The sequence below is a fragment of the Sipha flava genome, unplaced genomic scaffold (assembly GCF_003268045.1).
Source record: "Sipha flava isolate LNK unplaced genomic scaffold, YSA_version1 111_pilon_pilon, whole genome shotgun sequence".
Lineage (NCBI taxonomy): Eukaryota > Metazoa > Arthropoda > Insecta > Hemiptera > Aphididae > Sipha > Sipha flava.
The window spans coordinates 253,830-275,108 of NW_020271729.1; the positions used below are offsets into that span (position 1 = coordinate 253,830).

The 21,279-nt window shown below is 24.7% G+C and overlaps 3 protein-coding genes across 3 annotated transcripts; 1 reads left to right on the forward strand and 2 right to left on the reverse strand.

Annotated features, from left to right (window-relative positions):
- Positions 1 to 256: 256 nt before the first annotated feature.
- Positions 257 to 5,989, reverse strand: LOC112688859 (PMS1 protein homolog 1-like). The gene is made up of 15 exons (XM_025562265.1): positions 5,711 to 5,989; positions 5,500 to 5,620; positions 4,799 to 4,963; positions 4,410 to 4,684; positions 4,200 to 4,328; positions 3,971 to 4,117; positions 3,254 to 3,769; positions 3,030 to 3,135; positions 2,724 to 2,939; positions 2,320 to 2,427; positions 1,979 to 2,243; positions 1,156 to 1,338; positions 851 to 981; positions 629 to 786; positions 257 to 553 (listed from the first exon to the last, which is right to left on the reverse strand). The coding sequence occupies exons 1-15, from the start codon at positions 5,846 to 5,848 to the stop codon at positions 380 to 382; spliced, it is 2,832 nt and encodes a 943-aa protein (XP_025418050.1). The 5' UTR covers positions 5,849 to 5,989; the 3' UTR covers positions 257 to 379.
- A 2,330-nt stretch (positions 5,990 to 8,319) lies between these two features.
- LOC112689306 (Hermansky-Pudlak syndrome 1 protein homolog) lies at positions 8,320 to 11,988 on the reverse strand. Its single transcript, XM_025562954.1, has 12 exons — positions 11,869 to 11,988; positions 11,496 to 11,648; positions 11,302 to 11,414; positions 10,986 to 11,231; positions 10,773 to 10,921; positions 10,576 to 10,700; positions 10,263 to 10,504; positions 9,955 to 10,194; positions 9,525 to 9,669; positions 9,326 to 9,439; positions 8,626 to 8,702; positions 8,320 to 8,555 (listed from the first exon to the last, which is right to left on the reverse strand). Exons 1-12 carry the CDS (start codon positions 11,986 to 11,988, stop codon positions 8,378 to 8,380), a joined length of 1,902 nt encoding a protein of 633 aa, XP_025418739.1. The 3' UTR covers positions 8,320 to 8,377.
- A 2,627-nt stretch (positions 11,989 to 14,615) lies between these two features.
- LOC112689269 (kinesin-like protein KIF11-B) lies at positions 14,616 to 20,855 on the forward strand. Its single transcript, XM_025562901.1, has 18 exons — positions 14,616 to 15,025; positions 15,539 to 15,692; positions 15,859 to 16,014; positions 16,588 to 16,751; positions 16,819 to 16,962; positions 17,052 to 17,288; positions 17,361 to 17,553; positions 17,615 to 17,797; positions 17,872 to 18,038; positions 18,104 to 18,243; positions 18,298 to 18,410; positions 18,486 to 18,665; positions 19,374 to 19,532; positions 19,591 to 19,863; positions 19,922 to 20,095; positions 20,166 to 20,385; positions 20,468 to 20,676; positions 20,750 to 20,855. The coding sequence occupies exons 1-18, from the start codon at positions 14,955 to 14,957 to the stop codon at positions 20,804 to 20,806; spliced, it is 2,994 nt and encodes a 997-aa protein (XP_025418686.1). The 5' UTR covers positions 14,616 to 14,954; the 3' UTR covers positions 20,807 to 20,855.
- Positions 20,856 to 21,279: the final 424 nt, after the last annotated feature.

The window sequence follows — 21,279 nt, forward strand, 5'->3', positions numbered from 1 at the left end:
CTCGTTTTTATATTATTTTTATCTTCCGGACTCTATAGAAATTAACAGAATCCTGCTCTAATGTAATGAAAGCCTTAAAATATGCATGATTAAATATTTGTATTATCATCATAAAAACATTTTGTTAAAAAATAGTTTTTTGTTTTTGATTAACTTATTTAAAGTAATAAATGCATATACAAGTATATTTACCTTAGTAATTAAATAATGGAACATTTTGAACTAATAACTATTTTATTTATTTTAAAACACTGTACAATGTACATAAAATGTACTAATTATGATGTTATACACTATGCTTAGAATTTACTTAAAATTAATTTAATTTTCTTATAATTACCATAAAATTATAAAAAAAAATTCATAATTTATAAACATCTTAATATTTATGGTTTTCGTTGATAATATGTATTGATTCAAAAACTGGTTTATCATGAATGCAAGTATTATTTGAGAAAAACTTATCATTTTTAAACCATTGATTAAATAGCTTATAAATGTCTTCCTTTGTTTTTGGTTGTCCAATTGTTTTGCAATGTCTTACTGTTTCACTCTAAGTTATACAATTCATATAAATTAATTAATTAATTTTTATGACATAAAAAAATATAAATAAATAATTAGGAACCTTCAGATAATGGATCACTTTTAATGGCCGGCAACTATATAAATTATTTTCTTGTTTCAATTGCATCAATTCTAAAAGTTGTTTCAGTTCCTCAGCACCGTATTTTGATATGTGTAAAGCTACACCAGTAATGTTTATATCAGCATTTTCTGAATTATCTATATGGTTTAGAATTTCAGTTTTTATTATATTTATTCCATGATATATCACCGTTGTAATTACCAATAAACTCAATAACAACATTAAAACCATTTTTAACTATTCGTTCATCAGTAATAGTACATTTATCAGTGGATAGTTCATATGAATTATCTAGATCCATAAGGAAACGATAATTTTTTTCACCTAAATATCTGGAACAAAGTAGGGACATACATTTCAAATTTACATTTTTTTTTTTCAAAATTATCTTGAACTCCATTCAAATAGCCTTAAAATTGTTTGTAATTATAATTTTAATACAATAATATAATATTGTTAAATATTTAATAGTAAAAAAATATATTATTTATTAAATTATTAATTACTTTTTATTGGTTTTAATTGATTGGTCTAACATTTTAAGTGGAATTTCATCATTTGCCATTTTTAAAAAGAAAACTACAGCTTCTTGAAGACGACATACATTTACAGCTTTTATCTCATTATGTATACAACAAATCCAATTATTATCCTTCACTTCTCCAATAAGTATGTATGGAGACAATGGACTATATTAAAAACAATATGTAAAATTATATTGAATTAAAAAAAAAAATCATAAACATTTTACAAAATAAATATTTTTGTTGATATAAATTATTTTAATGATAATGTAGAAAGTTTATAAGAAGAAAGAAAAGATTTTTATAACGCAAATCAAAAAATATCAAAAATAATCCGATATTTAGAAGTGTTTATGTTGAAAAAACTCAAAATGTCAATATTTTGTTGTTATTTTTATTACTTCAATACATTTTTTAAAATATAGTAATTTTAAGCAAATTAAATATTACAATTTTTTGCTAAAAATGCTTTTATTGGTACGAGTACCTAAATAAAAACTTTTAGGGGAAAAGGCGACAAAAGATACAATTTTATAGTATCCCAGTATTATTTTTAGTTTTACTTCATTCAAAATGATTCCCCAAAAGGAACATTTTCATTAACTTTTATGTTGGGAATTAAAACAATTTAATTATAATGACACTTCATATTATAAGAGAATTTTTAAAGAATTATCTGTTCTGGAAGTTAAAGAACATTTAGAGTTATAGAATTTTGATTTAAAGTCTTGCATATAAGATTGTTAAAGTTGATTTTCAATTAATTTCTCAATAAATTATAATATACATTCAACATAACACTTACAGTACTTTCGGCTTCTCAAAAATATTTTTTTTAATTTCAGAAAATTCTACGTTGATTAAGGTAGAAAATCTTTTAAGATTTTTAAAGATAAATTGGAAAGATTTTTTTGGTAGTTCAGTATCTCTTTTAGCAGTCATTACACAATTTTTTTGTTTATTTGCCAATTCCTTATATTTGGCTTTTTCATCTGCACTTAAACAGCTCCACGATTTGGCAAGTTCTTTGCTAACTTTAGTAAAATCCATTCCAGGGTTTTCTTCAAGAACTATATTGAATAACAAGAAATATTTAAAATATTGCTTATATCTACTTTAAATCTTGTCTTTTATTATAGTAAATACTTTTTATTCTTTTTTCTTTAGCAAATAATGTAAATCCTGACATTTCTTTATTTCCCATTTGACTACTAACACTACGTACAGTTTCACTAAGGTCTTCTTCAGGAACATCTAAAATACACAAATAATTAAAATTTAATAATTTTATTTTGATAACTATAAACCTTAAAATTAAATTAGTAATTATTACTTACTATCAATGTAAATAACTTCTTAAGAGAAAATTCTTCTATACCCGTAATACAATACTAATATTTATATTAATTTGTGTAATTTATTAATGATATAATAAAAAAAATAATACTTCAATTGTTATAAATAATATTTTAAAATGTTTAATATGTTTCAGTTATACAGTATATTTCATTTAATAATATACAAAACATAAACTAATGAAATAATAGTACCTCGTAATGGTCTTTTTGATCTAGGTTGAAGTGTCCAAGATTGTGGACGATTAACCAAATGGTTAAGACCAGGAACTTGTTCATCAGGAACAGAGACCGTACGGAAAAGAGGAGCAAGTTTTACAGTACTATTCAATGGAGTATCTGAAATACTTTTATTAGAATAGACTGGAAAAGTATTTTTTACTTCTGCATTTAGTTCATCTTTTAGAGATTCTAAAAACAAATATTTATATTTCATTGAGATTATTAAACATATAAAATAAAATAAATTTAATTATATTATAACAAATAGTAAATAATTACCAGAAGTATACTTAGAATTAAGGACTTCGCTAGTTTTTTCAATTTCTGGTATTGTCTCTTTTTCTGATGTTGCATGTGAAAAATCAAATTTTATTGATACTCCGCTCTATAGCAATTTTTTTAATTCATAATTAAAATAGTAACTCATAGTTAAATTATTTGTTAAGATAACTCAAATAGCTAAAACATAACTAACAATAAATAAAAATATATACTAAAAGTACCTTCAATAATTTTCCGTTCAAAACCACATCACCTTTACTCCATTGAGAAATTGATATATTTTCAGCATCAAAATTTGTAACTTTTGTGTTATCAGATTGGATAGTTTTTAAAGGAACAGTTGTTCTAATATTCATTAATTTTTTATGATACTCTGTAATATTATCAGTTCCTTCTAATTCATTATTTTTTGAGTAAATTATGTTATCATTTTTATTTTCTTTTAATGTTAATGGTTCTTCAAAATCAATCTCTTCTAAGCTCAATTCCTTAATAATATGGTCCTCGTCGCTGAATTCATAACTTTCATTAATAATTTTAGTCGATTCAGCATTTAGTCTACAAGAATCAGAATCTTCAATTGCAGATTTTTTTACTTTGATTTCATCTGAATCAAAAGATATTTTTCTTTTATTTTGATTCAATTGAATTTCATTAGTATTTAGTTGAATATTCTGTACCCCATCATCATAAAAATGTTTGGTAATGCAGTTTTTAATATTGAGTATGATCATTTCCTAAAAATTTTAATTTAGTTAAGTTTAATAACCACAATAGTTTTTGTTTTAATTACTTTTATTGATTTTATATATTAAACTTAAGCATACTGATAGAAAGCCTATCATTTTGCATTATAATATAAAATGTATAATGCTATTGAAATTATGTAAAAAAAAATGTTCACATATTACACTGAATATTCAATATAGGTACTGAACCTGATTGTGAAATAATATTCGAGATTTATCTGGTTCCAAATTGATATCAATAGTTTCAGCAGGAATAGTAAGAGATATGAAACAAGGCAAATATTTACCAGGAGGTAATTTATGACCAAAATAATTACTAAATTCTTCTGCAATAAGCTAAATTATTTATAAAAAAAAAAAATGAATAAGTAAATAAATAAATAGTTAAAATTATATTGTTTCATTAATATATTCTTACTTTTTCAATTTTATTATCTCTGACAGGTCTCTTGTTAACATATAAATAAATTGCATCAGTAAGATTTGTTGTAAAAAAACAATTTTGTAAATCTATGTTTTGAATTGGTAAAACTATATCAATTTTAATCTAACAGGATTAAATTGTTTTAATATCACAAAATGTACAAGATAAACAAATAACCTATCAATAATATTTAAAAAAACTTACCTCTTCATTTGAAAATGACAATTGCTTTACATATTTAGTCATTGATGATGACCAAATTTGCCCAAATGTCACAGTTAAATCATTAACTGGAGTCATTTGCCATAGCACAGATTTGTTATGAACTAATGAAACACGTATGTTTTGTTGAATAGCGGCTAATGATTTAACAATATTTTCTATTCTACGTAAATCATTAGTGCAGTGTTTTTTTGAGTTATAAATCTGTTTTCGAACTGGTAAATTTTTAAACAGATTAAGTATTTTAATAACTGTACCTACAATGAATAAAATTACTATCAATTATTAATTATTTATGTATTAAATACAAGTAATACTAAATATTAAAAATTATCATCGTAAAAAATTAATCTTAGATAAAATATACCAACCCTTTTGATGATGACTTATTGAACTACTTTTCACATGGCCATTTTTATCCATAGTAAACAATTTAGCATAATTATCCAATTCTGATTTTGTTATAATGGTAACATCAGCTACAGCACATACAGAACTTAGAGCTTCACCACGAAATCCATATGACTTCAGCTTATCTAAATTTTTTTATGAAAATAAATAAATATCAACTACATTAAATACAAATTTCGAATTAGGAAACATTTTTCTATTATATTTAAAATTAACTCAAAAAAATTATATTAATATATTTTATCATATTTTTAGACAAATTTTATTTTATATATTTTTAAGAAAATAATTAAAGGAGATGTTGGACACGTCATAAAATTATGATCCAGGACAGAACACATCACTTAAATAAAGAATAATATAAATAAAGAAAAAAGCAAGGACCTGAAATAATTAATCTACAAAACAGATGTATTTGCAAAAATAATTTAAGGATGAAAAAAAAAATGTCTGCCATCTGAATAATTTTGGACTGGTTTTTTTAATCAATCTGAGTTTAGTTAATTATTTCAATATATTTTTGAATTTAATTTGGTTATACAATTGTTAGTTAAAATTGTTTATTTCCCAATCTAAGCAACAACAAAAATTATAGTTTAGTACCTTCATTTTCAATCTACTAGGTACTAATGAATATAAATATGGTATATATATTGCAAACCTAAATCTGATATATCAGATATTTTTGATGTATAACCACGCAAACACATCATGTGCACATCACTGTGTGAAATCCCAACGCCATTGTCGTGTATTTCAATCTTGTCTAGCCCATAGTTTTCCTAATCAGAGAAATTTAAAAACAAAAAGTATACACATTAGAAGTTGTACTTTTTCGTACATCACATTAGTTATTATGATTATTATTGTACCAAACGAATATTAACAGTTGTAGCATGAGCGTCTATAGAGTTTTCCAATAATTCCTTGACTACCGATGATGCAGATGTAATGACTTGGGTGCTACTGATCAATCTTATAGTATCCGGTGGCAATTGTTTCAAAGACATGGTTAACGTAGATTTTTACATATCAGAATAACAACTATATTTCATATTTCGATCAACGTCACGTACTCTCGGAGACCTAGTAACTAGAAGACAAATGCCAAATGCCCATCATTAGTATTGAGCCAAGGTGGATTGTGTCGATTGTGATAATGTGTAAAAAAAAATTGATAGCTTTAAATTTTAAAAAGGCGCAATTGCTTATCAGTTTATCGCAGTCAAAAAGTTAGGTTAAAGATGATAATTTAAACCATGATTAGAAGAAGAGTTTTATCATTGATTATAGAATAGATATAATAATAAATAAATATAATTAATAATAATAATCTATTCTATAAACAATGGTTTTATTAATTATTGTTCCATATTATCCATAGAGTAATGTTACTCTATGGCAGTGTTTCCCAACTTCTTTTACTCGCGGAACCTTAGCAGGAGATTGAACGTTTTGTGGAACCCCAATATTTTTTCTATAATATTAATACAGACATATGTTTTGTATACTTTAAATGAGTGGGTTACCGGACACTTCCGGCACAAGAGTGTCATTAATATAAAAAAAACAAGACGGCTTTAACATTTTATTTTGTTTATTACTATTACAATATTATAAATGTACTCGTACATATCAAAGCTTAAAATTTAATATTTATCTCTCATTACCTCTAAGATAGATTCAATGAGAAGAATGGAATCTTTTCATAACTGTTTTTAAATTTGGAGTTATTCCTGAAAGTTTGATTCATAAGTCCGGAGCCGCGTTCAGTTAATTTTGAAACTTATTCTTAGTCTTTGTACACACCGAAAAGCTACAAACTATGCACCACACATCGGGAAATGTGTCAATTCCAGTTCTATATTGAGTTCTATGTTCAAATCAAAATATTGCTAATTAATTTATATTTTCCCAAATTTCTCACGGAACCCTACGCTCAAGTTCACGGAACCCTTAGGTTCCGCGGAACACCAGTTGGGAAACACTGCTCTATGGTATTATCATAGAATATAATATTCTAGGAGATTATTATAATTTTGTGGCAGAGATGAAAAGTTTGATTCGATTTAAGGTAGTTCATTAATTCTCAGTACTCCGAAATGAATTGTTCAAATAAACTGTTATTTAGTCTAATCGTCTGGACATTCACTCCCAAACTAAAAAAAACATTTTTTAGAGTTTATAAGTATTATAAAAAATTGGTATATAATATTACATAAGACTATACGATTATTACTTTATATATTTAGTTCAACTTCCTCCAAAAACTGCATAAGAACGTAACTATTACAATATAATAAATAGTTTATATTAATTATGTATAAACTGTGGACCCAACCCCCCAGAAAAAATTGAAAATACGCCACTGGTGAAACGTATAACTTCTGAAGCATTTAAATCTGAGTCTGAACCGAAATTTACTTCTCCCCTCAAAAACATTCAATCGTATGAAGTATATGACTGATATTGACGATTTTTACATAGACATAATACGGAGAACGGTGCATGCATTTTATGAAAATTTTGAGTGCAAAACTACAAATGTTAAGGTCTTATAAAAAAAAAGCAGGTTATAGATACCTAGTGGGTTTAGAACTTCATTGTAACGAATTTTAAGATCATTAAATTTTAAATATCAAAAATCTAATGACAGCAGACAATTTATCATGGAACAGAAAGATATTATTGATTTACGCATATTTTTACGTAAAATGTGTAAACTTCGTCCAAGTAATGAGTCATTGCTAATGACACTCAACCCATAGTTTGCTTGGATGAAATAACCCAATGTTCCCCTTGTATTTAACAAATTAAGTTTCAATATTTACTGTAATAATGATAAACCCTCAACATCTAAAGACTTAGGTGTAATCATGGGCATTGCTAAGATTTGAATCGGGGGGGGGGGGGGCATAAAGCGATTAGTGTTAAACTTAAAATTCAAATAATCTACAGATAAACCATTGGATAACACATAAAACGTCAAAACGATTACACGTGTAGATAACACTCGGTCCCACTAAAAACTATTTTTAGATATATTTAATATTTGATTTTAATGTAAAACTTACACGTTTGGTATAAACAAATAGAATTCAGTTTGATGCGCAATGGGGACAAGTTCTACCCCTACCCCACCCTCGCTACGCCCATGATTGTAATAATTAATTTATTGGCCACTTATCACATAAATTATCACATGAACATGATTCTTTGACTAAGGATCTGATTAAGCCGTAAAACGCAGTCAACATATGCAATATCTATTTAATTGGAATATAATTATGAATATTTTTACACTAAAATTTAAAATAATGTATAAAAAGTTGATTAATATTAATACAAAATTCAACATTTAAAATTGGCAAGAATATAATCTTAAAAACAAATTAATAAATCATAAAACAAATTAAATAATAAAATCATCATGATAAAATAATAAATAAACGATACATAAAAAATACATTTTTTAACAATTTCAGAATACGAGATCAACATAAATAATTATACACAAAATACAAAATATAAATATAAGTTCAAAATAAATCTAGTAAATTGCTTGGTCTTCCAGTGACTTCCCATACAGTAGCTGATAATCTCCGAGAATGTTCTAAAACGCATGAAGCAGTTGCTAATCCCAAATGCACACAAAAAAGTTCAAAACAACGCACTTTTCCTTTAGGCATTCTAGGGAAACATTGTTCCAAAAGCTTCCTGAAATATTACAAAAATTATTATAGTATAATAGTTAATACATTTTAAAAAATAAGCAAATTTTACTCACTCATAATAATCTCCATTTAATATTCCCGGAAATAACTCGGAGGCCATAGGTTGTACTCTTGGTTTTAATGATGTACCCTATAGTAAAAAAAATAGTAATACAATTTTTAAGAAAAATAAATCATACTAAATTCTAAAAAATGATAGTTCATTAGAGATAAAATTTTAATAAATAAAAAATATTTTTAGTTAGTAAAATTTGTTTATAGAAAATGAACACTAAGAACCTTAGTTCTCAGAAATTAACAACTCATCCAATTTTTTATTTCTGTTTTAAGTTTTTAATGTGGATAATTTATTATTTTTAAATATATTGAATATTATATTCTGAGAAATTTTAAAGATTTTTGAAAATAATATGACATAAAAGATTTTAAACAAAATGTAAAACTAATTCAAGAAAGGAATTATTTCCAAAACTAGTTAAATCTGTCTACAATATTCCATTCCTGAATTTCACCAGACAGAATTGTTATATAATTGAATAATTTTTAGATTTTATTAAATTTTATCATATATAAAAATTAAAAATTTAACAATATCCTTATACTAAAATAACTTAATTTTTATGCATACATAAACAATCTTAATCAATTTTTAAATTGCCAGTAAATAACTGAATTTAAAAAGATTAATAAAATCAGTACTACAAATACATTTTTAAAAGTACAAAATATCAATAAAATATTTAGTTTACATACCGATTGATCCTCAAACCATAAAAAGTAGGAATATGTAAAAGTATTATCTTTCCAAAGAACAATAAAATGTCCATCTCTTAAATGTTGTCGACTTACTTCAATCATGGACCATACCTAAATAAAGTATAATAATTAAGAATATAATTTATAAATACATAATTTACAACTATAAATACGTCTAGTATATTCATTAATTTACCTTCTTTTTAGTAAGCTCAAGAGTTTCGGGTGAAGCGAATTCTAAACCAGGAGCAATCATACGATGAGACATTCGATCTACATAAATGAAATGTACAAGACCTGGAAATTCTTCTAAATATTTATTAATATTCAAAGTTGACCTAGTATAGTAATTGAGTCAAGGAAAATAATATAAAATAAAATATAAAACACAAAACTAATTATTTAATATAATTGTTCATTGCTTTGATAATTATTCTACCACTTGAACTATTCATCCACAGCAGCTTATTACATAATTTTGCGTCAGTAAATATTTATCCATAATGTTTATTATAAAATAAATATAAATTAAATTAATCATACTATTTTTAAATTACAGAAAACTATAATTTTAACATATATTTAACAGCCATTAAATGTACATGGTGCAATGTTTAAAAGGATATGATCTCATTGTAAAATTGTTCATTGCTTTCACTTCAAAAAATGTAGAATAATCACGTAACATAACAGCAACCAAAGCAGAAGCATCACTCACTGCTTCTTTGGTGTAATTATCAATTAATGATTCATTAAGCATACAATGATGATGAAGATCTTTTAAACTAGATATGATATTCATATTGCTCGATTCTATTGCATTTAAATTTGTATTTTCATTATTTTTAAAATACTCAAGGTATTTCCTAAATAATTAAATAATAAACATTATAAATGAAATTGGAATTTTATTTTATTTATTTATTCATGGTACTTTTTTAATGGTTCCCATCTAGTTGCTAAAGTAGTGATTATAGCTAAAACACTTCGAGTAGGTGCAAATGGAGCATTTTTCTTTTTAAACAAATCAATAATCTTTTTCATAGAGCTATCAACTATATCATATTCAACTTTAAGTGCTTCACGATCCATAGTTCCTCGACTTTGTATTTCTTGGATAGTACAAAACGATGTCAATGAATCTATCACACTACTATTAAATACCTCATTTCCAATCTAAATAACATAATAATAATCAATAAAAACTTTTATATTTTTATTTAAATACTATTAAAATTAAATTTTACTTCATGAATAATGAATAATGAAACTCCTTCAGTAATGTATGATAAATGTACAGCATTTAATTTCAATCCATGTTGACCCAAAAGAACCAGTAAGCTGTTTATTTTATTCCGAGGTAATGACGAATCTTAATACAAAATAAAATAAATAAATTATCTTAATGCCATACAAATATTAACTTTTTAACGAATATAATTACCATTTTCTATTTTAGGTAAATTTTCTTTTTCAATTATAATTACATTAAGATCAGATTTATCTTTAGGTTCAGAATCAGCTACTTGTACAGCTTCAGCTAATAATGCTAAAAATAATGTATCGCCCGCAGATAAATCAGTTGCATTACGACTAAAATACATTTTAAATTTTAAAATAATAAAAATAATTGATTTGATAAAAGTTATATAATTACCTAGAATATAAAGTTAAAAATTTTTGTCGAACCATAATAAGTATATGTACTCTGGAAAAAGCAGATTTTGTTTTCATTTTTTCAGCTGCTGTTTTAGCTGCTGTTAATGCAGCAGTAGAAAGCTCTATACTAACAGTTAGTTGTTCAACGGCTTCAATTATTACACATTGTTCTTCATTTGAACGTTTAAGCCAAGTATCTAGAAGTTTAGAAACCAAAAAACGGCGACGACGACTATACTTTAATCTATTAAATAAATTTCATCCATTAATTATACATATATTTATAATCAAGAATTTTAAAATTGTATACTGACAATGAAACATCAGATCCACAAATTCTTTTTATAAATAAAATAGTCACGCTAAGTACTTTTTGTTGCCAAGATATTTCTTTATCTCCAATATAAATAAATAAATGACCCAAATACTACAAAATAAAACAAAATTGTACGATACATACATATATAAATAAATATGTGCTTCATTTATTAAATTATAAATTTGTTACCTCATCAAAAACAATATTTGTTCCATTTTCACACTGCATTGAACTGTATCGATTAGAAAAATGGCAATTCATAATTCTTTGAGAAGTAACCATTGGTGAAAAAATTTGAAGTATTAAGTCTGGATCAATTGTTTGACAGTCTTCTTTTTCATTCTTTAACATTTTGTTATGATAAATAAATATTAAAATCAAAAACACAAATAAATGTTTAAAAAATTTTCATATTTATATAAAAAATTTATAAATTTAATGTTAATTCTTAAGTGTAGAAAAAAAAAACATTGTAAATTATTTTAGTTACCAAAAATATAGTAATTGCAATAAATTAGTTCAATTTATAACCCAATAAAAATATAATCAAATAAGTAATAACCTCTGTTGGTTTAATAAGGTCCTGAGAAACTCCAATTTTTCTAATATGTTCACAAAACGTTGTGTCACATTTCATAAAAACTATATCATTTAAATTATCGAACACCATTAAACACCTCATGATTATTCAGAAAATATTTTTTGAAATTTGTTTAAAATGGAATTGTTTAAAACAAAACACGTCGGATATAAGAAATAATTTTACTTCGAAAAATTACGTAACTCGAAATTATATATCACTATGTACGTAATTTAATTAATGACTAATGAAGAAATCAAAATTCATAAGATTCAATTTCGATATTGATATCAATTGTGTCGAAACTTGGGTAAATATAAATAATACATTTATATTTAGTTATTATGAATAATAATAATAATGACAGATGAAATGTAATGTTTGTAAGTTATCCATCATTGAACTTCATAACAAAAACTATGAAAATTTACCAAAATATACCCTCTTATCACTTATCAATCATCCTACATTTTTAACTTGTTGTCAACAGTAGCGAATCTAAGATTATATTATGGATACTAATTTGGTAATAATAATACTCATAGGAACTTATAATTATGTAATATGTATACAATTATACTACGATAAGGGGAAATTATGAACATTATTCTTAATTTAATTGCCCAGTTGTGATAGTAATTATTAGTACATATACATACACGTACAAATACGTGTTAAGTTTATAATATCCAAGTAATTTGTTCGTTTATAATACAAAAATAAAGTTTATATGTATAGAATGGTGGGTGCCAAGTACACTGCCACAAACCCGCCACTGGTTATAGATTCTAATTAATGTAATCTACCATTTTCCTGTTACCCATTAATTTCTTTTTTTTTTATATGGTGACCAATTAATGTATTCATATGATAAGATTATATGAAAACCATTACGATTAAGTTGTGATTTTCTAAATTTTCTTCGAAAATAACAAATTTAGACGATTTTACAAGTATGAATATTTAAATATTACCTATATATCCGTAAAATATTAGGATACACACTATAAACACTGAATATGTATATCACATAGAAGATGATTATTGATTTTTATTCATAATGGTTGAGACATTGATAAAATATAATAGATCAGTGGCGCCCAAAGATTTTCCATGAATCAGTGCAGTTATAATAATAAGGCCCCCAAATTTATTTTGGTCTACATCCATATTCGTATCCATATTTCATATTCATTTGATTGAAATACATTTTTTTCCCAAATGCATGTTTACCTTAAATAAATTTAAAAGTATTGCAAATTCCTGTACAACATTTTTATAAATGTGGTTTTTTTTAATAGGGGTTTAAATTTAAAACTGTACAATAACTTAATAATAAAAGTAATGTAATATTCAATGATAATCTCGTATAAAGATCCGTTAAACCAAGTTCACTCGAACTAATTACACGTGTAAATCCAAAACATATGACTGCATAGTTGAAAATTAGGGAAAAAATGAGTTTAGGTTTTAATAATCGTGCAACGCTGCATTTGAAATCGTGCGAAATCGTTTACATATATATATATATATATATATAAAATTTGCGGAATCGTAATGTAGCTGTTTTATGCAATGGTGTAGAAAATGTATGGCGAAATCTGCCTACACCAAGGACTCAAATTATGAAGGATCGCAAAACTGTACGTACTACTAATATAAAACTTTAAAAAACAGAATATAATACAATCTCAAAATATGAAAATAAACTAAATAAAAATATCGAACAAAAAGAATCTCTGAGGTTGGAATTGTTTACTTTATTCCAACATATCCAATAGTGTTTCTAGAACGTTTTTAAAAGAGGCGAAAACTTCTGAAAAATATTCGTATTATGTATTTCCTAATATGATATACATAATAAATAACAACATTTTGAAGAAAGCCACCGGGTGGGGGAGCGACTGTCCATTCACCCCTTCCTTGAGGATACCCCTGTACATGTCTGCTATAGTAAAGAAATATTGAGTTTTATTTAGTCCGTGTGTAGGTACGTCAAATAATAAGAGGGAGGCTATTAAAGCGGTTCTATGGAAATCCCAATTAGTTTTTAAATTATTTTTTGTTCTGTTACAATACGAGGATATATATTTTTAGCTTTCATGAAACATGGTTTTCACAACAATGTTGCGGTGTTTTATTAAAAAAAAAAAATGTCTACAAATTTCTAATGTGAAATGACACAATACTTCTTCTTCTTTGGCTTTTTACAGGCCTTTAAGGCCCATTGCCGCAACAACATATTGTCTCCTATCTTCTTTTGTGCCGTTTCTTCAGCATTCCTTACTCCCAACATCTTCAGGTCTTCTTTTATGACATAATACTACTTAAACATAACTATCCCGAAATCGTATTAATTTGTAGAAGATAAAAATTAACATCACGTAAAGAAATGGTACAGCGATAGCCCAACTTCATCGATAAAGTTCATTTATCTGTCAATTATCTGTAAATTACAAATTACAATAAATAATGTAATGTAGTAATACATTACAAATTATTAGCTGCGTGATAACGCCAATGCTCATAACCTTCGACCATATAAACTAAGTATATGACTAGTTTATATGGTCGAAGCTCATAACACAGGATAATGAGTTGTTTTCTTAAGTTTTTCGTTTATTTTTTATTCCATGACAAATCATAACCAAAATGGCCGAGTATTTTGATAGCATAATGGGTGATGGTTGGGTGGTTTGTACGTTAAAATTTGAAAAGTTAACGAATAACGGCCTGTCGAGTACGTCGTGGATTCTACGATAAACATCAATTGTATTATATTATTTGTTTATTGTTGATTTCACACTTGTTCTTCACAGTTATTATTATTTTTACCTTGTTAGTGTTTTAGTATGCTTATTGCTATTGGACAGTAGTGGTTACTGATTTGGATATAGTGTTTTAAGTACATTGCCTTTTGTCATTACGTTTTGAGAGAAATGAATTTTGTTTATAAACTTATGTTTTGTTTTTTTCTCTAATTTCCACGCGTTTTTTTACAATATACTTACACTAAGTTATTTTACAATTTTTTTCTCTAAAAAATTGAATTGCCTTCTAAGTTAACAATGGCTGATCACTATATTCAAAAAAAGAACTCGCCTAATGAAAAACCTATTGAAGTTTTCGTCAGAGTTAGGTAAATAGCTTTATGTATTAAATAATATCCTTAAGTATAGTTAAGTATAATGTACCTAATGTATGTTGCTACATATAATTTTTGTCATTCACATAGTAATTTTGTAATATGTAAGAACTAAATATCTATTTATTTTTTTGTGGATTAATGCATTTATATAATTTAAAGTAATTTAGATGTAACAATTTATCTTTAAATTGATTAACAAATTTGGATGTGGGAAATAAAACAAACTATATATATTTGCATACCTATTACTTTGCTTACATAAATAACTTAAATTTTAATGATTTGTGGTAGTATAGAATTATAAAAGGTCAAACTACATGTAAATTAATTTATTATATATTTAAACTATTATTTATAGGAAACTACAGTTGAAAAGAAAAACTTAACTTTGTATATATTTGTTTAGAAGTAGATTGATGTGTACATTACCCTATATCTACTTTTTATTTTTTAAATCTAAATTCTAGATTATCAAATATTAATTTTAATTTTTGTAATTTAAAGACCTATGAGCGATGGAGATAAAAGTAAAGGCTTACCTGTTGTGGATGTTTCATCTAATCATAAAGAAATAATAGTAACAGAAAAAACCGTTTTAGCCGATCGTCGAACTAAAACATTTCATTTTGACAAAGTTTTTGGACAAAATTCAAAGCAGGTATTTATTCAACACTTTTTTAAGACTAACATGCCTTTATTTGAAGATAAGAAAAGGATTATTATAGTTCAACTATCTATGCACAATTTACTTTGTTTTTCCAGATTTCAAAACTTATTTATCTAAAATATCTTTATTGCTTATTACATTAAAATATTTCTTTTAGGTTGATGTTTATAATAGTGTTGTATATCCTTTAATAAAAGAAGTATTAGATGGTTACAATTGTACAGTTTTTGCTTATGGACAAACTGGAACAGGAAAAACATTTACTATGGAAGGTGAAAGGTTAAATGGACAATCATCAATATCTTGGAATAAAGTATGTATTAATCTGTTGTAATTAAAGTCAATTTTAAATAAATATATTAATTTAGAGTAAAAATGTAGTGAATGAAAAGATTATGTATGTAACACATGTTAAAATCATTTTTAAATAAAATGTATTTTGTGGTTTTGGTTTATTATATGAATAAACTATATTTTATAATTTATGTCAATTAATAGTAAATACATTACTATAATTTTTCTAAAAAAGACCTCATACAATTGTTTTAATTTTAATAATTATTACTAATGGTAACAATAATTACTGACAAATATAATAATATTATATCTCAATTCATAAGAATTTTGTAAGAATTATAAATTGAATATTTATTTTTGGATTCAAGATACTGTTATAAGTAGATAAGACTCAGGTATCGGAGTAAGAAAATAAAAAATATAAAAATATATATCACTCCTCTGAGTATGTTTATACTTATGATTTTATACATTTCAGAAACACATGTATTATTCATTTTTTATGAGTTCAATAACTTTATTTACATAGTACATACTTTATTTTTACATATATGAATCATCGTTAAATTTGTTATTGTAATGATTTTAGGACCCAGTTTCTGGAATTATTCCACGGGCTTTGAGTCATATGTTTGATGAATTACGACTATTACAAGTTGAACATACAGTTAGAGCATCATTTTTAGAACTTTATAATGAAGAAATTTTTGATCTTCTATCTTGTTCAGAAGAACCATCACACAAATCTCTTAGGTAAAAACAAAAATAAAAACAAATTAATCTGTGTTTATAAATATTTTAATGAAGTTATAAAATGCAGAATTTTTGAAGAAAAAAAAGGATCTGTAATTGTTCGTGGTTTAGAAGAAGTAATAGTTGCTAACAAAAATGAAGTGTACAAGTTACTAGAAAAGGGTTCAAAACGACGTCAGACTGCTGCAACTCTAATGAACTCTCAATCTAGGTAATAACTTACCTAACCTTATATATATATATAGCTAACCTTATGTTCTTACATTTTCCTATATAAATATAATCATATGTTTGTTTTAGTCGTTCACATACAATATTTACCATAACTGTTCATATAAAAGAGTCTACAATTGAGAATGAAGATATTGTTAGAGTTGGTAAGTTAAATCTTGTAGACTTGGCTGGTAGTGAAAATATTGGGCGATCAGGTGCAATTGATAGACGTGCTTGTGAAGCTGGCAATATTAATAAGTCTTTGTTAACACTTGGTCGATGTATTACGTCACTTGTAGAACAAACACCCCATGTTCCATACAGGTAAATTTTTAAATAAAATATAATTTAATTTAAATGTTAATGTATATTTATAATTTTAAAATTTTTTCTCAGAGAATCTAAACTTACTCGTTTATTACAAGATTCTTTAGGAGGTAAAACTAAAACGTCTATAATTGCTACAATATCCCCCTCACACTGTAATTTGGAAGAAACAATGAGCACATTAGATTATGCTTCTAGAGCTAAAAGCATTAAAAATAAGCCAGAAGTTAATCAAAAATTTACAAAAAAAGCATTAATCAAAGTAAAGTTGTTCATTTTAAATTTTAAGATTTAGTATTGAAAATATTAATTATTTATTTTAGGAATATACTGATGAAATTGAAAAACTTAAGCGAGATTTGGTTGCTACTAGGGATAAAAATGGAGTGTATGTAGCTGAAGAAAATTACAATGATATGGTATTAAGATTAGAAAAAAATGAGTTAGATATTTGTGAAAAAATTGCTACAATAAGAGCTGTTAATGATGAATTAAACAAAAAAGAAGTATGATTTCATTAGTTTAATAATTACACGAAAAAGCATGTATTTATCAAATAATGTGTATCCTTTTATTCAAGGAAATAATGAGAGATTTAAAAATGGATTTAATAAGAACAATGGATGAACGTGACAGAAGAGATAGTCTTATTGTTAAACTTGATAAAGAAGCTACAAATTTAAGATTTTTAACTGAAATTTATGAAACTGATATGAAGTTACTTCATGACAAAATAGAACGCACTGTGTATGTACATATAATCTGTCTATTTTCATTTTTACTGTACTAAAATTATACATTTTAACAATTAGAGATGTAGAAAAATCTAATGAATCTGCACTTGAGAGGTTGAAAAAACGTGTTCAAGAAACAAATAATTCATTTTCAAACACATTATCATTATTTGAAAGTAAAAATAGAGAATACTTAGATACACAAAATAAACTCAATGGTAAATTAATAGATTATTTGGTAATAGTTCAGATAATAATTTAAATTATTTTAGATGATATGCTACATCAAAATTCTTCTCTTGAAAATGACCTACATATTGTCCTCAATAAGTTGAATGATCATAGTAACACAACTGTAAACATTTTTTCAAATATAAAGGAACAAGTAATATTTTTTTTTTTTTTAACAAAGTTTTTGTAAATTGATTTTTGCATCATCATTAAATGATTTATTTTACAGGTAATGGATGTTTTGAAATGTGTTGAATTTGGAAAAAATGAGTTAAATGAAAAAATTAATAATTTATTAAAAGAAATGCAAATATTAGAATCTAATATTTTAGAGAAATCTGAGACGATAAGTGTTGTTAGTACAACAATGGATTCATATCATAATGCAATATCCACACACATCAATGAGGTACTTTTTTTTATTTTCAACCTAATTTTATAATCTCAATAAGATATAGAGAAAAATTTATATAAAAAACATTTTTTAAATATTTCTATTTTATAAAAAATTTTAATTTTCTCTTCCGCATAATACTTACAGTAAAACCTTATAACAGAATTTCTTGGAACTAATTTTTCCATGATGGAGTTTTCTTTAAAGGAATAAAAAGAGTTATATTAAAAAAACAAAATTAAACTTATGTACATATCATTTCAATACCACATTAATTTTAAGGAACGTACATATTAAATACATGTTTTTTTAATTTATATATTTTTATTTCATTTCATAAAATTAGATTTCTGATTTCTAGATTTATGTAAATTTCAATAAGAACAAAATTGCAATTTAAAAATCATGTCTTCCATTGTATTGGAAGAAGGTCTATTGTTTAAAAGTCTTACAATAACAATAACTGTATTACATATGTATTAAAATTTTGTATTTGACAATTTTTATTTTCAAGTATATTAAAAAAAAAAAAAAAATTACTTTTATTTATTAACTTTAAATTGAATATATAGATAACTTAAGTGCGACAAATATTATATCCCTTTTTTTTCTGCAAATTAAAATGTATAATGAATAAATTAATGTACTAAATTATATTTTATATAATATATATAGTTCATAAACTTTAATTATTGTAATTTTAATTGTATATTATTATTCTAGGCAAAATCTTACAGTAAAAATATAAATGAAATCATGTATGAAATGAAATATCGGTTGGATACACTAAATGAGTATAGTAAATCCATTGAAAACCTTTATGTTAATCATTTAAAAAAATGCTATGAATCTATGGATATTGAAAAACGTGAATCATTAAAGGTAAATTATAAATTAAATATATAAACAAACAATTTTAAATAATTATTATTATTTTTAGAAAATTCAAAGCATGAAGAATGATTTTGTAAACTTTACTTTAAAATGTGAACAATTCAATGCTCAATTCTTGGATAATATTAAAAATATTGAAGATACAAAATCTTATGATGAAATAATTGTAGATTTCAAAACACAAGATAATAAATTATCTGAAATGTTTACAACACAAAATAAGGGAATCCAAGATATAAAACCATGTTTAGTATCATTAGAAAAAGTTCATGAACAAAATTGTAATTTACTCCAACCTATTGAACATCTAATAGATGAGGTAATGCTGAAAAAAATTACTTCATTTCACATAATACTATTTATTTATTTTTTTATAGAGCCGTATATCAATGAATACTATATCTGATGGTGCTCATTTAAATAAACTAGCAGACAATTGTGGTAACCATGAAAAAATACTTGAAGAAATTGAAATTTCTATGAATAAAGAATTAAATAATTTTACTCAAAATATAAATTCACAAATGGAGATTGTCAACGATAATATTTTGGTAAAATTTCTTGAAAAGAAAAATTATTATAAAAAAAAATTAATATTTAATATATAATTTTTGTTTTAAGGAAACCACCAAAAATGTTTCTGAAACATACATTGATGCTAATAAATTATTGAGTAATTTTGGAAATGTTTCAAAAGAATTTCACACAAACTTCTCAATTCTCAAAGAAAAACAAGATGATTGTATAGGTACTGGAAGTTTATGTGTTAAAGAAGAATTTTTCAGGCAAGCAACCAATGTTACAATGTTTTTGAATGAATCTAAGCAATCCACACCATTAGGTATTATAGTCAATACATTAAAAACATATTTGTATATAGTATACCTCGGTATTTTTCACTTGCTTAATAATATTTTTAAAAGGAGATACACCTAAAAGAAGGCAATTGGAACATCCAGATTTGGTTAACACAACATTGAGACGTGAAATTACTCAAAACTATTTAGTTAATTTTTCTGAACAAGTAACAATTTCTTCACCTTCATCTACGGGTTCGAATGAATTTTCGTTAATAGAGTCTGAATCTAATTTACCTTCTAAAGAAAATAGCCCTGAGGCTAAAAACATAAAGGTAATTAATTTATATAAAATTTTTTTTTTTTTTTAACTATATGGTAAAATAATAAATAAAAATTATTTTTCAGAAACGCGCAAACAGAACTTTAAAAAAATCTAATAATATTTTGGTGGAACAAAATTGAATTGTGACTATGTAAAATTGCGTGCTAGACATTTTACAAATTTTAAAATAAATTCTTATGAAAATAATTTAATTATTATATTGTAAATAAAATTTATAGTTTTAATTTTTTTCAATCATTATTTTTCTTTGCTTTTTACTACAATACAATTTTGATTTATTTTTAACAAATTCTTAATTATACCTATTTATTATTTAATTAAAAAAAAACTAAATTTTTTTTGTCATGTTATTTGTAAAATATTTGGTTTGTTGCAATCAATTTTATACAAATGAAATAACTTGCATTTTTTAAATGTTTATAGCTTATTATTTTAATGATACTTTCTAATTTCATATTTAATTACTATGTGAAATTAGTTAGTTAAAAGTCTTCCACTTATGATATTTATTTCCTTACAATAAAATAAATGGTGCATTGTGTTTTAAATATTTTTTTTTATTTCTCCAATTTCATGAGGATTTGTGTACTCT